This window comes from Pseudorca crassidens, chromosome 1, assembly GCF_039906515.1.
Source record: "Pseudorca crassidens isolate mPseCra1 chromosome 1, mPseCra1.hap1, whole genome shotgun sequence".
Lineage (NCBI taxonomy): Eukaryota > Metazoa > Chordata > Mammalia > Artiodactyla > Delphinidae > Pseudorca > Pseudorca crassidens.
The window spans coordinates 28,094,035-28,110,562 of NC_090296.1; the positions used below are offsets into that span (position 1 = coordinate 28,094,035).

The 16,528-nt window shown below is 43.6% G+C and overlaps 1 protein-coding gene and 1 pseudogene across 1 annotated transcript in view; one reads left to right on the forward strand and one right to left on the reverse strand.

Annotated features, from left to right (window-relative positions):
* Positions 1 to 6,921: 6,921 nt before the first annotated feature.
* TMED10 (transmembrane p24 trafficking protein 10) overlaps positions 6,922 to 16,528 on the forward strand; it is a 45,002-nt gene continuing 35,395 nt past the window's right edge. Inside the window, exon 1 of the mRNA XM_067730017.1 lies at positions 6,922 to 7,439. Within this exon, the coding sequence (XP_067586118.1) occupies positions 7,215 to 7,439 (225 nt within the window). The 5' untranslated portion in view covers positions 6,922 to 7,214. The remainder of the gene's footprint in view (positions 7,440 to 16,528) is intronic.
* On the reverse strand, positions 14,416 to 14,976 carry LOC137220496 (aurora kinase B pseudogene; annotated as a pseudogene).

Genomic DNA, 16,528 nt, shown 5'->3' on the forward strand with positions numbered 1-16,528 from the left:
ACATCAGAATGTCTGGGAGGGTGTAGTGGAAGTAGCCAGACATCAGTGTTTATTAAAGATCCCCAGATGGTTCCAGTGTGCAGCAAAGTTAGGGAACCACTGAAATACGCTATTGCCCTGGACAAGACCCAGATATTCTGTTTTCAGTGGTCTGCATTGGGTCCTAGGTGGGTCCTAGGCACTGGCAGTCTTTAAAAAGCTGCCAGGTGATTTCAGTGTGCAAAGGTGATTCAAGTAAATAATAAAGGGAAAGGCATGTGGGCATTATCAAGATGCCCACAGCTGGTGGTCTTTCCCCATCTATATGGTCTGTAATCGCTCACAAGATGGAGATTTTGCGGAGGGAGAAAGAGTTTTGGTGGATTTCAGAGACAGCTGGTGATGGTAGACACCAGATGCTGACCACTTAGTAGCCTATCAAGGAAAATGCACTGGAGAGAAAACAAAATTTCCTTAGAACCAGGAGTGAAGGCCAAAAATGGTGTAATCCTCTGCTCTAGGTTACCAGGCTTTAAGGTCTCAAAACAGTTTTGAAGTAATCCCAAGTGCTCTTAGGATCTGCATGTGTACAGGCTTCAGGCATGGCTGTTTCCAGGGGTTTGGGGGTAGATGCCATTTGGCTCTCTATTAATCCTCCTTTGGAGAGCCTCAACTCTGAGGCTACTTCCACAAAGCACTGAGCAATTTCCCCATTTCTTTCTTTCCTTCTCAATACTTTTATTTCTTCTCAGAAGCATAAGTGGCTACAGACATAAGGTAAACATGGGGTCCCTGCAGTTCCCATCTTACCTCCCTGAACCTACCTCCTTCCCCCACTAGAGTCTCATCTTCACAGCTCTTCTTTTTTTGTGCCTAGGTTCTTCCACTCCAACTGGTCCAGTAGATTTCTTTTCATCTCATTCCTGTCTTGGGATTCTGCCTTCCTGGCCTCCAGGACTTCATCTCTCTGCCCTGGGCTCTGGGGCTGGTGTTCTCCATAAGCAAACAGTGCTGATGGCGCAGAGGTGACACCTACCTTCTATTCCTGTTCTTTTCAGCTTTGGTTTGCTCTCAAGACATGTGGGTAGTGGTGACAGTTCATGTCATGGTTCTTATGTTTTCTGGAACTTCTTCTTTGGGGACATATTTTTTATCTTTTGCTTACATCATTTCTAAAATTCTTCCTCGTAATTTTTTATTAAATCCAGACTTAATGTTCTCAGCTCATATATATCACTAGAAGAACTTTGATCCTGGCAATAAGGATTTACAGGCTGTAACTTAAAGGCTGGGTCCTGATAGTTTAACTCGACAATGTTCTAGAGACAACACTGATGAAGGGCATTAATTGTGATGGAGGGTTGGTGAGGAGGTCATGCTTCCTACTAGGAAGATAAAAATTCAGCATCATGGGAATCTGGAGAGGAAGATAAATCTTGTTTTTTCAAGCAAAGTGAATTGAGGGGAGACGCTAATTGATGCTACAAGTTTTGCATTAACTATTAACATCTTTATGGATTTTCTGAAAGACTTAAGTTTACTTAAACCCCACAAAAGTTGTATTTTGAATATAAGTGAGGGTAGAAAAAGAGAATCCAGAAGAATCTAAAACTTCTTAGTAGAGTGGGAACTAAATAACAAAGATCATGTTTTATCAAATGTAATTATGTCTGAAAACCGGTCTGCAGTTAGGAGCTCTCATTTCTATTCTCAGCTCTAACACTGACTCATCATATGGCTTGAAGCAAGTCACTAAACAGCTTTGGACCTCAGCTTCTCCAGATGAAAAAATGACAATTAAAGTACTAGATAGAGGAACTAGCATTTATGGAGCAACTGCTCTATGTCAATGTGCTAAGTGCTTTATATTATGTTGCAGTATTTCATTCAGCAAATATTTGTTGACCACCCAGTGTGTACAGGACATTGTGCCTGGCCTCAGGGAACAAAGCAAAGACCTTGCTCTCTTAGAGCTTAAGTTCCATTCGGGTTGGGTGATAATAAACGAAAAAGAAAGAAAGAAAGAAAGGAGGAAAGAAAGAAAGAAAGAAAAGAAAGAGAGAGAGAGAAAGAAAGAAAGAAAGAAAGAAAGAAAGAAAGAAAGAAAGAAAAAAGAAAGAAAGAAAGAAAGAAAAAAGAAAGAAAGAAAGAAAGAAAGAAAGAAAGGGAGAAAGAGAGAAAAAGAAAAGAAGGACAAGATACTCTCAAATAGTCACAAGTGCTATATAGATAATAACACCAGATCATGTGATAGAAAGTAACCTGGGGACAGGGTTACTTATGTAAGGTGGGAGGTGACATTGGAATTGGGACCTGAACAGCAGAAGCAGTTTGCAGAGCCCAGAATCCATGGGACAAGATGTGGAGAAGAGAGTTCCAGGTAGGCATTAAGTGCGAAGGCCCGATGCAGGTAGGAGCTTACATTGTTTGGAAGGCCAGGTGACTGTAGGAGAGTGAATGGGTGGGTGGTAGGAAGAAGTGATCACTGGGTAAGATGAGATTAGAGAGGTAGGCAGGAGCCCGACTGCAGTGGCTTTGGGGCTGTGGAAAGGTATTTGAGCTTTATTCTGATTGGCCTGATTTATATTTTTTAAAGAAAATCACTTGAGGTGTATTAAGGAACATGATTATAGTGGTGCAAGAATGGAAACAGAGACAACAGTAAGTAGGGAGGCTGTTGTCTTATCTAGGTGAGAGAAGAAACGTTTCTGTAAAGGGTCAGATGGTACATATGTTAAGCTCTCTTGCACACATTCTGTTTCTCTTCCTCACTCTCCTGATCCTCCTCCTTTTTTTTTTTTTTTGCGGTACGCGGGCCTCTCACTGTTGTGGTCTCTCCCGTTGCGGAGCACAAGCTCCAGACGCGCAGGCTCAGTGGCCATGACTCACGGGCCCAGCCGCTCCGCGGCATGCGGGATCTTCCCGGACCGGGACACGAACCTGTGTCCCCTGCATCAGCAGGTGGACCCTCAACCACTGCGCCACCAGGGAAGCCCCTCCTCCTTCTTTTTTAACAACCCTCTGCAAATGTAGAAACCATTCTTGGCTCTTGGGTGATACAAAAACAGGAGGTTGCCTGCTGGATTAGGCCTGACCAGCTGGGCAGTAGTATGCCGACCCCTAGCTTAGAGAGAAGTAGAAACTGATCAGCATATATTTAGGACACAGAACTGGTAGGACTTGCTGATGAACTGCTCTGTGTGGGGTAGGGTTAAGAGAAAGAGGAAACAAGGATGGCCTCAGTGAAGTAGTAGAAAGTGGTGTCATTTACTAAGATGGGGAAGCAGCAGATTTGGGAATAGGGGGAGAGGGGATATCAAGAGTTAAGTATGAGTTGCCTATTAGTCATTCAAGTGGAGATGTCAAGTAGGGAGCCTGATATAGACTCTGGAGTTTAGGGGAGAGGTCAGGGCTGGATATTCACATTTGGGAGTTATCGGTCTATGGATGCATTTAAAGTCATGGACTGGATGAGATCACACAGAGTGCAGTGCAGAGGTTCCAGAACCAGCTCCTGGGGGACTCTAGAACTTAGAGGACCCATAGAAAAGGTCCTTGGAATCACTCTCTGGGTCAAAGAGTATGACACATGACAAATTGTTTTCCAAAAGGGTCTTTTGCCTCTTCACAGAATGCATCTTGTTTTAGTTATTTAAATACACCCTGTGAGTGGGACTGTACCAACGAATGGACGGGGGCACTGGAGTTAGGAATCCTTGACAGCTTTTGCGTTGGAGCTGGGGATCCTCAAGCCACACCAGAGGATTAGGCTGGTTAAAGGAGGCATCAAAGGGCCATAGCTCTTCCAGGGACTTCCAACCACAGAATTGCCCAGCAAGGTTATTACAAATGCAGATTTTTAATAAGAGCTTCTGATTCACTGTCTGGAGTGAGGTGTGTTTTAAACAAACTCCCTCTCATACAAACAAAAGTTTGCGAAACTTGTGGCTTAAGGATAGACTGGGTGGAGGGTGTGTCCTAGTGACATCTCTTCACGTCCACAGTCTGGGGGGTGGGGGGGTGGGGGTTCAGGAATCTTAGGTGAGACTGGCTGGGGAAGTTTCAGGATGATGAGATGGCAGAGGACTGTTAGGCCAGGAAAAAACAGTTTCTCTAGTTGAGGGACACTTTCCATTTGCTCTCCAATTCAGAATGAGGCCTTTTCCCCAAACAGATGTAAAATGGTACCTTGTTTAATGCTGATGCAGAGTTCAAAAATTCTAGTTCCCTAGGAATATCTACTCTGCCCTCTAGTTACACAGCACAGAGGGTAGATTTTTTTTTCCTCTGTCCTTATATGGAAACAAGATCACATTTTTTCAATTAAAAAAAAAAAGATATGAGGACTTTCCTGGTGGCGCAGTGGTTAAGAATCTGCCTGCCAATGCAGGGGACACAGGTTCTAGCCCTAGTCCGGGAAGATCCCACAACTAAGCCCGTGTGCCACAACTACTGAGCCTGCACTCTAGAGCCCACAAGCCACAACTACTGAGCCCACATGCTGCAACTACTGAAGCGCGTGTGCCTACAGCCCTTGCTCCATAACAAAGAGAAGCCACCGCAACAAGAAGCCCGTGCATGGCAATGAAGAGTAGCCTCCACTCGCCGCAGCTCGAGAAAGCCCGCACGCAGCAATGAAGACTCTACGCAGCCAAAAGTAAGAAAATAAAAAAATTTATTTAAAAAAAAATGCTCATTGTTGGTGAAACTGAATTAGTACCTACATTTTGGATACATTATGGATTAAATAAATTTGTTTGAAAACAGCTAAGGAATAATGGAAGAAATTTGCTGTTAGACCTTCTGCTAGGAGCTAAGGAATTAATCTTGCATTCATTGAACCATTATTTATTGTGCCTTCTAAGTGCCAGGCACTATTTTAGATTCAGGAAATAAAGCAATGAATAAAATAGACAAAAATTCCTGCCCCTGACAAAACAGATATCCTAGTTAGGGAGACAGATCAATAAGTGTGATAAATAAGTAAAATGTATGCAGAAACTAGATAGTGATGAGTACGAAGGAGAAAAATATAAAGGAGGGAATGGGGGACAGGAAAGAGCTGGGGGCCAGGATAAGCGAGAATATAGAACAGGAAAGGACTTAAGAGCTGTGACTGCGGAAAGTAACTCAATTTCCCTAAGTCTCAGTTTCTTCATCTGTAAAATAATATGTAATAGCACCTTTCTGAAGATGGTTCAGGCCCTCAGACTGACTCTGTCACTTTTAAACTATGGGACTTTGGGTACAAAATTTCTCTGGCCTCTCAGAACCTCAGTTTCCTCATCTGTAAAATCAACAGATTTCCCCAGCCTATGTCCCATGGGTTTTGAAAATGCCAAATGAGATCATTAATATTTGTGAAAATATTTTAAAACATATAAGCTATTATTTAAATGTAAGAAATTTAAAGAAAACACACACACAGGTATTTTATGGGTTGCAGATCTCTTGCTGATGGTCAGCAGAGCCTCAGGACTGAGAGTAAACAATGAATTAGATAACGGCTTGGTTCTGATTCCCTGCACTGGCAGGGAAAAGGCCAGTGCAGATTATCAGGATGTAGTGAGTAGATGAACAATCATATCTTAGATCAGGGATAAAATAATCAAACTAAATGTTCGTAAGTAGACACCTCATAAGGTAATTATTATATGACATTTGTCAAATTTTAAAATGCTTTACAGCTCCTTTATGTTTGTTCTTGTTTTGTTTGTGGGACTTCAGTTCCAGGAAAAGACTGAAAGAAGTTATAAATACAGAACAATTATTTAATTTACTAAGAACAGACAGTCCATCTTCTGGGTATTTCTGTAGATGCTCAATAAACATGAATCAAAGTAGATAATTCTAAACATAGGCTGTGGAGTACTCCTTTTTTAGCTTCCTATTTTCTTCAGCCCTGAATATTTGATAGCATCCCCATAATGGTTTGTTAAATCAATAAACATGTCGGTATGCATGCATGCTATAGTGTCTGGCACACAGTAGGTAGTCAATAAATATGTGTTAAATGAAAGCATGAATGATTACCATGTAAATTTTCTTACTATAGACTAGTCAATTTGATCCCTAAAGTAATTTAAACATTTAAAACACACCAATACTTGCTTTCCCTGCATAACGCTTATCTGGTAAACTGCATTAGGTTCATCTCCCACAGTGGGCTAAAACAAGGTTTTATTCAATTTAAATACAGAATCCAAATTTAGCTTGAATAGTACCTAGCAGAGTAGGTGCTCAATGTTTGCTAACTAAGATGCACATTCAGAAATCAGTTATTCCAGGGGGACTTCCCTGGTGGCGCAGTGGTTGAGAACCTGCCTGCCAATGCAGGGAACCCTGGTCTGGTTCGAGCCCTGGTCTGGGAAGATCCCACATGCCGCGGAGCAACTGGGCCCGTGAGCCACAACTACTGAGCCTGCGCGTCTGGAGCCTGTGCTCCGCAACGAGAGGCCGAGACAGTGAAAGGCCCGCGCACCGCGATGAATAGTGGCCCCCGCTCGCCGCAACTAGAGAAAGCCCTCGCACAGAAACGACGACCCAACACAGCCAAAAATAAATAAATAAATTTATTTTTAAAAAAAGAAAAGAAATCAGTTATTCCAGCCCAAATACCCGGCTCAGGAGCATGAACTGGACACCTCCAGCTCACATTCACCAGGTGACCTCTACCCCTTCTCTGAGGTTCTGGCCCCCGCTCGCCTAATAGCCAAATTAGAATCTTTTCTCAGCCTCTCGAAGTCTTCCTCTCAAGTGCTCAATGTCCCAGATGTCACCAAAGCGCTGGGACAACGCACCCTCTGCCCCACGTCCGGTGCGCCTGGGAGGTTGGTGGGCGGGCCCAGCGATGGGCTTTGTGGCTGTTTCCTATTGGGGCTTGGTTGCTATGGTATCACCGACCTTAAAACTCGCGGGCGCTACTTCCGGATGTTCAAGGAGAATTGCTTCCTGGGCTGCCCGTACTTGCTATGGTCGACTGGGCGGTCACAGAGCTTAAAAAAATGAAACTTTTTCCGGAAGCTTCTAGAAAACCTCATTTAACCACTTTAATTTGAAGGCATTACATGGTATCATACGCCTTCTTCCCTTTAAAAAGATTCACTATACATTTTTCATCTATTTGCCAGCCTCCAAAATGGCGCCGGCGGCATTAGAAGGTCAGAGGTGAGCTACGTGATCCCTCCCGGTTCCGGCGCGATAGAGGCCCAGGGTGGTGAACAGTCTCCGGCACGATGTCTGGTTTCTCTGGCCCACAGGCCCAGCGTGGCCCTTGCCCGTTAGCGTTGCTGCTTTTACTCCTGCTTGGCCCCACCTCGGTCCTCGCCATCTCCTTCCATCTGCCTGTTAACTCCCGCAAGTGCCTCCGCGAAGAGATCCACAAGGACCTGCTGGTGACGGGCGCGTACGAGATCACCGACCAGTCTGGGGGCGCCGGCGGCCTACGCACCCATCTTAAGGTGAGGTACTGGGTGGGGCGGGGAGAGAAGACTGAAGGCGTCGGCGAGTAGCTGAGGACCCGAGAGTCCGGCGGGCGGAGGCCTGGAGGGCGGTCTGGCCTCCCGGAGCGCGGTCTGGCCTCCCGGAGCGCTAAAGGGCGAGCTGTCGAGACCGCCCCCTCACCCCGCTTGTTGGCTGTCGCGGGGCGGGGCTGGGCGCCAAAGCTGGGAGCCCATTGAAGGGCCGCCCGGCCTTGGCGGATGTGGTGACAGCTGAGCGGCGACGGCCTTGACTTTGGGTCCTTGTCACGGTCCTATACCTGTTTTGGTCTTAGGTACCTTGAACTGTAACTAGGGTCTCCAAAGAAGTCTTTGGATGCTGATTATGTGTAGGGACCGGCATCTTAAGACACATGGATGCCTGCAGGAAAACGACGGAAGCACTGAAGCTTACTGCGAATAACAAAAAGCTGTTATTTCTTGAGCATCAGCTGTGTGTCAGGTCCTGTGCTACTGTACACATATTACCATTTAGTTCATACACTACCCTACGAAGTAGATACTGTTAGCCTCATTTTACACACGAGGAGACTGAGGCTCATAGAGGTAATAGAACATATTGGTGTCAGAGCTGGAATTGATTCTTAGTTTGGGAGTTAAGTAAGGTGACAGAAAAGTGCTGCAATCTTATTCTCTTTTTGTTTTTTATTTGTAATTCCTGTGATTGATTAAAGTCGATTACTGGTCACAAAACGGTTTCAGTCTCTAGTCCTTTCCTTTTTGGTACCCCAGAGTCTGGACTTGGCCAAGTTTTCAGTAAATTTCAGTGATATTCTTGGATGGTGACAACTACTACTATAGTGCCGTTTGGTCCCATATTACATTTAGGATGACCGGGCCTGATCTTTGAAACGTTAATATAATTTGATATGTGTCAAGATTCGATTGTATTTTAGGTAATTTTATTCATTCACTATAAGCACGTGGTTTTTGTTTTTAACAGAATGGGTCTTGAACTAAACAGGAAGAAACATTTTTACATTTTAATAGAGCTTCAGGTATAATAAGACCATAGTTTATTTTTAAGGTATTGGAACCCAGTAGTGGTAACAGATGCAGTTTATATAAACTTTATTTGAGAGATACAAACTATTTTCAGTGCTGTTGCACCATGAGCCAGCCTTTTGTTATTCTCTTCAGATACCAAACACCTTTGGCCAAGAAAGAGATGATGGCATAATTTTATATGCTTAGATACAACATTTTGGGGGTCGTGCTTCTGGCTCTTCAAAGGATGTGTAGTGCATAGAATCAGAGAATTTGAGCAATGAGAGTTTACTCTCATCTTTAGTGTTGCCCCCTCTGATTTGTACTTATGTTTTAAAACCCTCCCGTGGCTGACTATTCTTCATCTGGTAAAATGTAAATTTCCCAGCGTACTCTGTAGCGTTCTTCATGACCTGTTCCTGAAGCTTTGTATGCTTTGTCACTCCTCACTTTGCATTTTACATATGAACCTCCCTGAACGGTACCCTAAACTCACTTATTTTCATCATATATTGTAATTACTTATATTTATATCTTGTCTTCCTCATTAGACTGTTAGTATCCTGAGGGCAGGAATTATTTTCATGTTTGTATTTTTCAGAATGTCAGGCATACTGCCTTGCTTCTAGTAAGCACTGAATACAGAAAGCATATAGTGTAGCATAGTCTTATGGGAATTACATCTGTATCCAAGGCTGCTGAAGGGACCTTGACAGCAGGACTCTGCATCTACGCACTAGCATTTTACCATCACACAGTTGCTCTCCCCATGTCTGCTCTGTTCTCTTGCCACTAGCCAGCTTAATCGGACTACTCCTGGGGTCCTTAACCTAAACGCCAAGTAGGTGATGTAAATGAATGAATTGGGCCAGCTATAAGAAAAACAGTGGTGATGTTAAATGGGAGATAATTGGGAGTAGTGGAAACTGTCAGTTTGAAGTAGCCAGTACTCATCTCTTGATGAGGGCCTGTTGCCACATCTGATTTTTCAAATGAAGTCAGAAATCCAGATTTTTATGTGAAAGCTCCTGATTTTAAAATGTCACCAACTAATTCAAATCAATTTTGGCATTTGTTTATTTTCAGTTTTATAGAGAAGAGTGCAGTCAGTCCAGTGTGTACACATTACCCAGATTCAACAGTTATCAGGTTTTTGTCACACTTGTTTCATCTTAACTATTTCTCCCTTCTCATTTTATGCTGAACTGTTTTAAAGTAAATCCTAGATATCTGGTATTTCAGTCCTTCATACTTCAGGATGAATCTCTTAAAAATTATGAACTTAATCACAATGTTATGTGACTATAATATACCTCGCAAAGGTAACAATAATTCCATAATACCATCTAATAATACCCAATTCATATTCAAATTTCTCCACTTGTCTCAAAAATATCTATTTAAAATTAATTTGTTGTATCACTCAAGTCTCTTTAATCTATAGCAGTCCACTCTCCCTCCCCGCCCCCGCCTTTTTTATATGCTTGAAATTGTATTGTTGGAGTCAGAGGTCCTTAAATCACGTCCTACATTTTGGATTTGTCTCTGCTTCCTTGAGGTGTCATTTAACGAGTTCTTTCCCCCATATTTCTTGTAAAAGGAATCAGCTGTAAAGATGTAACTAGATTCAGGTTTATCTTTTGGTGAGGTTACTTTAAGGGTGGTATTGTGTACCTCATGTGGCATCACGGCAGAGCACACAGTACTTTTTGTGCCCCTTAGTGCTGCGAAGATAGATCAGTGGGTTCAGTTGGGTGTATTAGTGTCCAACTGCTGCTATAACAAATTACCATGAACTTAGTGGCTCACAACACACATTTATCTTACAGTTCTAGAGGTCAGAAGTCCTAAAATCAAGGTGTCAGCAGGACTGTGTTCCTTCTGAAGGTTCTAGGGGAGAATCCATTTACTTGCCTTTTCCAACTTCTAGAGACCACCTGCATTCTTTGGCTGGTGACCCCTTCCTCCGTCTTGAAAGCCAGCAGCATAGTATCTCCAAAACTTTCTCTTCCTTTCTCCCACCCAAACCTGTCTCCCTCCTCAGCTTCCATCATCTCATCTACTCTGACTCTGCTGCTTCCCTCTTTCCCTTATAATGACCCTTAATTTAATCCACATCTGCAAAACCCCTTTTGCCACGTAAGGTAACATATTCACAGGTCTGGAAATTAGGCTATGGACATTGCCTGGGGGGTGGGGACATTATCCTGCCTACCAAGATGGTAACAGCCCGAAGCCTCCAATGTAAAACTTCCAATTAATCTTTCACTTAGGAAGCCATTGATGACTTATGTAAATTACTTGTTTCATTAAGGTTGTGAAATGATGATTTTCTAATTGTTGTTCCTTTCATATTTATTAGCTGGAATTATTAAAGAATTCATCACTTGAGGCCATTTGGTTACCCTAAAATTTATAATTCAGGAAGGAAAGTCGGGGTAAGTGCAGAGTTTATTCCTTCTTATTGACAGTTTTCAGAGTAAGGAAGTTGCCCGTGTCATTTCCAGTGTAGTCTGAAGAAGGTTGTTTTAAGTATTATACTGAGATCATTTTTTATTGTTGTTTATTTCAATTTTTGGAGTCACTGTTTCAGTCATTTGCATTCGTTCTCTATGCTCACTTGTCTCTTCGGCTCCTGTATCCTTTTGACACAATCCTATTAGACTTTGATAGCTGCCCTGTTGTGTGGAACAACTAGGTGCCGAAGGCTCATCTTTTGTATGTCAAACCCCTGACCTGGATGCAGCTATTCCTCCAAGAAGTTGTGGTCCCTTTTTGTGAGAAATGGTATTTTAGAGACCGTTAAGTTGGGTGTCATTTTTAACAGTTTAATATATTGTGCAGGCCACAGACCTATCTGTGGTTTGATCCCACTCCTTAGCATAGTTTGCAACTTTTTCATAGCCTCTGTCCACTTAGTTCTGCTTTGTCTTAAATTTTGACCACTCGTGGCCCAGACTCTGCCTCAAGGATTCTCTCTATGCATCATTTCAGCTTCTGAGGTGTGACTCCAGAGTGCAAGGATCTCATTGGTTCAGCTCCTTTTTTATATCTAAGTCTCTGAACAGCCTGTTGCTTATCTTCTCTTTGGTCATATATCCACCCCTGGTTTAAGCAGCTGTGGTTTGGGTTGAGGTTTGGAGAACTGGACACTTTCTGAAGTGCAAAACTTGGCCAACTGGGCTTGGCATTTAGTTATTGCTCTAATTGAGGCAGTCTCTCTTAGAAGGATCTTTGTGAGTGTAGTGCCTTGATAGACCTGTCTCGTTCATCATCTTCCTATCAAGGAGCACCTTAATGTCCAGTGAATACATCAGTGTTATCATGTATCACACTGTGTTGTAGTTTTGTATTTACCCATCTCCTCAGGTAGACTTTAAGCTCCTTGAGCAGAGGCTGTGTCTCAATCATCACTGAAATGCCTGTGTCTAATACAGTGCCTGGTACATAGTAGGACTTCAACTTAAGGAATGAATGAACAAATGAATTGACACTGTCCTAGCCTCATCTCTGATCTTTACCTCTTCCTTCCTCTTCACCTCTCTCCTCCTGCCTCTAGCTGTTCTGAATACCTTGCAGTTCTTTGAACACAGTGTTCTCTTAACCTGGACCAGTCTTTGCCTGTACACCCCTCTTGTGTGCTTCCATTACATCCTGTTTGTCACAGCTTACTTTGTGAACTCCTTGCTGTCTTATTCATCTTTGTGTCTTCGGTTTAATATACTACGTAGGCATTGTTGTACAACTGAGTTAAATATCTTAGTCTTATTGACCCTGCATCTGGAGTCAGACAGATTTGGGTTCAGATCCCATCAGCTCCACCATTTAAAGGGTGTATGGTCTTAGGGGAATTACTTAACCTTTCTCTTTGGGTCTCTTATATGTAAGATGGGGATGATAGACTTCATAGAATTGTTAGAAGGGCTAATGGAGGTGGTTTCTTTAATTGTTCAGGGCCCATTGTGGTGGGCCATAGATGTTGGTACTCTTCTTTCCTGTCTAGTGAATGAAAATTGAATTGCTTATCTGACTCCCCCACCCTATGTCATTGCAGTGACCAGATAAAGAATATTTTAATGAGAGGAATTCTGAGTTTTTGTGATTCTCGCATTCATTCAATAAATATTTATTTAATACTTAGTATATGCCATACATAGCTGGGGTTATAGCAATGAATTGCAGACAAGGTCCTTGAGCTCTAGTGGAGAACAAAGACAAAATACAAGTTAAAAAAAATACACACAATGTCAGGTAGTGATAAGTACTATAATGAAAAATCAAGCAGTAGGTGGTAAGGCGTGATTAATGGCGTAAAGTATTTGAGTGGCCAGCGAAGGCCTTTCTGAATAGAGAGAGAAATGGATTGAAATGATGGGTGGGACTCTTTCCGCAAAGATTTCTCCTTCAGGCCCATGTTGGGATGTGTTTTGTGTTAAGATTTCCAATTGAGGTTATCCCTTCCCTACTCATTTCATAAAATGAGGCTAAACCAGGCTAAATAGTTTCAGATTTAAAGACTGCTGCACAGAATTGAAGCAGGAAGTACCAACTCATCATTCATAGTGAATGTAGTTTCCTCATTACTTCAGGTCCATAATAAAAGCCCGTTGTAGGGACTCAGAATCTGTGAATTGAAAACCACATTTTCATAAAGACTAGATGATACCATAATAATTTAATAGATTCCAGTACCATTTATTATTTAGAATGCTTGTTAATGGTGAAAATTGGAGGATGAATTAATTTTAGGGGATGAGATGAGTTAGTTATTGCCTAAGGGTGATTTATGTTTTGGAAATACAGAAAGAGAGAAAGCAATTGTGAGGAGATGTCATAATCATCACTGGAAAGGAAAGAAAAGCCTACTGGTAATTTAGATCACTTATACTTTTTTTAACCTCTTCCAAATAATCTTATTGGTCTAAGGTTTATTTTCATTGTCATTCTTCAAGAGTGCTGTTGCTATTAATAATTCATTTTGCTAAATGAGATTATCTTTTATTTGGATATTACACTCAGTTATGGTCCCTGTGTTTCCCAACTAGCTTACAGATGAGAAAGCCAAACAAGATCATTTGGAGAGTTCAGCCTTGAGTCGTACGCTTATCACAATTTAAGCATAAAAATTATCAAGAAGGATCTTGGCAGTTGGGAAACCATTGGCTTATAACATTTTTTCACACTAAAAGCTGTATGAAAAGAGTGTTTGTGTGTGTGTATGCTATAGCTTTTTATTAAATATAAATTTATTTACTTATTTTTGGCTGCACTGGGTCTTTGTTGCTGCACGCGGGCTTTCTTTAGTTGCGGCGAGCGGGCTTCTGATTGTGGTAGCTTCTCTTGTTGTGGAGCACGGCCTCTAGGCACGTGGGCTTCAGTAGTTGTGGCACACGGGCTCAGTAGTTGTGGCTTGTGGGCTCTAGAGCGCAGGTTCAGTAGTTGTGGTGCACAGGCTTTGTTGTTCTGTGGCATGTGGGATATTCCCGGACCAGGGATTGAACCCATGTCCCCTGTATTGGCAGGTGGATTCTTAACCACTGCACCACCAGGGAAGTCCCTATGCTATAGCTTTAATTGATTTTATTTGGAACAGTTACACTTCAGCTCATGATTGCTGTTGTCTGTACTGAGGGCTGATCTTTTTCTGTTAGGAAAAATATGTCTTTTTCAAATTTACATTTGATGTGACTGTTGTCCAGTGGGTTAGAAACAGGTCAATAAATAGATGGTTTAGTACAGAAGGCTAATTGGTACATTAAAATTTAATAATATTAAAATCTAGTTTATTTTTGTATTATATACAGATTTCTAGCTTTAAATTAAAACCTGACTGTGTTTCCTTCTCCATAAAAGTTAAACAATATGTTACTTTATTTATTTATTTAGTACAAAAAGCTTCAGCGTTTATTAAATAAAGGGGAGGTAGAAGATAGATGTGGGAACAGGCCAGGATCCCCTCCTCCTAACTACACATATGCAGACATACAGACACAACTGAGAAAATGACAGGGACAATTCAGGGGACAGACTGAAGGGCAGAGGGAAACAGCACCCTCCGAGAGTGGGCCCGGACCCAAAGGTGGGCTGAGGCCTGGGCCAGCGGTAGGCGTTCTGAGGGTTTATGCTTGAGCAGCTTGTAGATGAGCTCCTGGGCTCCTGCAGGCATGGAAGGGGGGAACCTCAGGTCCACCTTGACGATGCACCGATGCATCTCGTTGTGGGAAGCACTCTCGAAGGGGGGGTTTCCCACCAGCAGCTCATAGCAGAACACTCTGATGCACCACAGATCCACCTTTTCATTGTGCATGCGCCCCTCAGTCATCTCTGGGGGCATGTAGTCCAGAGTGCCACACATTGTCTTCCTCCTTAGGGAGGGGGCGTGCACAGACCAGCCGAAGTCGGCAACCTTCGGCTCTCCGTGGAGCCCCAAGAGCAGATTCTGTGGCTTTATGTCTCTGTGAATCACCTTCTCCCTGTGGCAGTATATCAGAGCATCTGCCAGCTCCTCCATGGTCGTGGCTGTACACTGCTCAAAAGTGCAGCTCTGGGGGCTTCCCTGGTGGTGCAGTGGTTGGGAGTCCTGCCAATGCAGGAGACGCGGGTTCGTGCCCCGGTCCGGGAGGATCCCACATGCCGCGGAGCGGCTGGGCTCGTGAGCCATGGCCGCTGAGCCTGCGCGTCCGGAGCCTATGCTCCGCAACGGGAGAGGCCACAACAGTGAGAGGCCCGCATACCGCAAAAGAAAAAAAAAAAAGTGCAGCTCTTCTGCATGTTCTTGTAGAGCTCCCACCGGGAGGGCATACTCCAGAATCAAGGAGATCCTTGCCAGTCATAGAAGTAGCTGTAGAGACGCAAGATGTTGGGGTGCTGCAGTTGGGCCTGGATTTCAGTCTCCCTGCGTAGCTGGTGCTCCACACCCTCCTTCTGTACCTGAGACTTGAAGAGGACTTGGAGCGCCACGATGATATGGCTTTTCTTCTCCCAAGCCCAGTACACATTTCCAAACTTGCCTTTGCCCAGAGGACTCCCAGTCTCAAAGTCGTCAATTGGGAAGGAACGCATTGAGAAGTGTGGGGTCCCACTGCTGTTCTCCACCACCTTCTGGACAGGGGCACCTGTGGGCTGGGCGTTGGAGCGGCTCATGAGGACAAGTGCAGATGGGGTTACAGGCTCCTTCCGGAGGACTCTCTGAGGCCAGACTGAGCTATCTGCTGGCCGTAGGGCCATGCATAGACAGTCTCCTTATGGATCCTTAGAGGGAAAAGGGGAGGGAACTGGAGCCCATGGCACAGCCCACGCCCCTGGCCACTGGCAAACTGGCAAATGACTGAACCTGCCTCTGTTACTTCATTTAAATTTCTCTTGTTCAACAGTTGTCCCCAGCCTTCTCTCTTTTCAACTGGTCTAGAGAAGGGGGCTGCTTAGAATTTGAAATTGCTATACATATCTTTATGATGACTTCTGAAGACTGAGCCTAGTTTCTAGGAAAAGGGAACAGATTTATAAAGGTAATCTAGTGAGGTGCAGTGACTTCTGTGTTGTTTCTTGTGTGAATTGCTAACTGGTGGTTGATCCTGAGCCATGGCCCCCAAATGCATATGCAGCCTGGCATCCTGGACAGTAGAGCCCTCTGTGAAATCAGCCAGCTGGCCACAGACCAGAATTCGGGCTCTGAAACAAGCCTCCGACTTGAGGGAGTTTGATGTCATCTGCTTTATTCTGTGCCCCCAACCTCATTGTTCAACACAACGTGTGGGAAATCAAGGGACTAGTTGTTAAGAAAGAACAAGGCTTTGTTTGTGCCTGAAAGGGTCACGCTGGAGGTTTTACCGTAAATAACTTTGGAACAGTATGAAAAAAAACATTTGATCTGGCTTCACCCCCGCAGCAGTATTGTTAGGGCAGCAACTGGTCTTTCCTTCTCATTCCCCTCCCTTCCTCCCTCTCTTTCTCCAGCTTTCTCCCCCCGCCCACCCCCACAACCCCCCAGTTCCCACCCCCCCAGTCAAGTATGACGTATTGCCTATGTTGAGTTAATGTCGTAAATGCTGATAGAAGCAGGA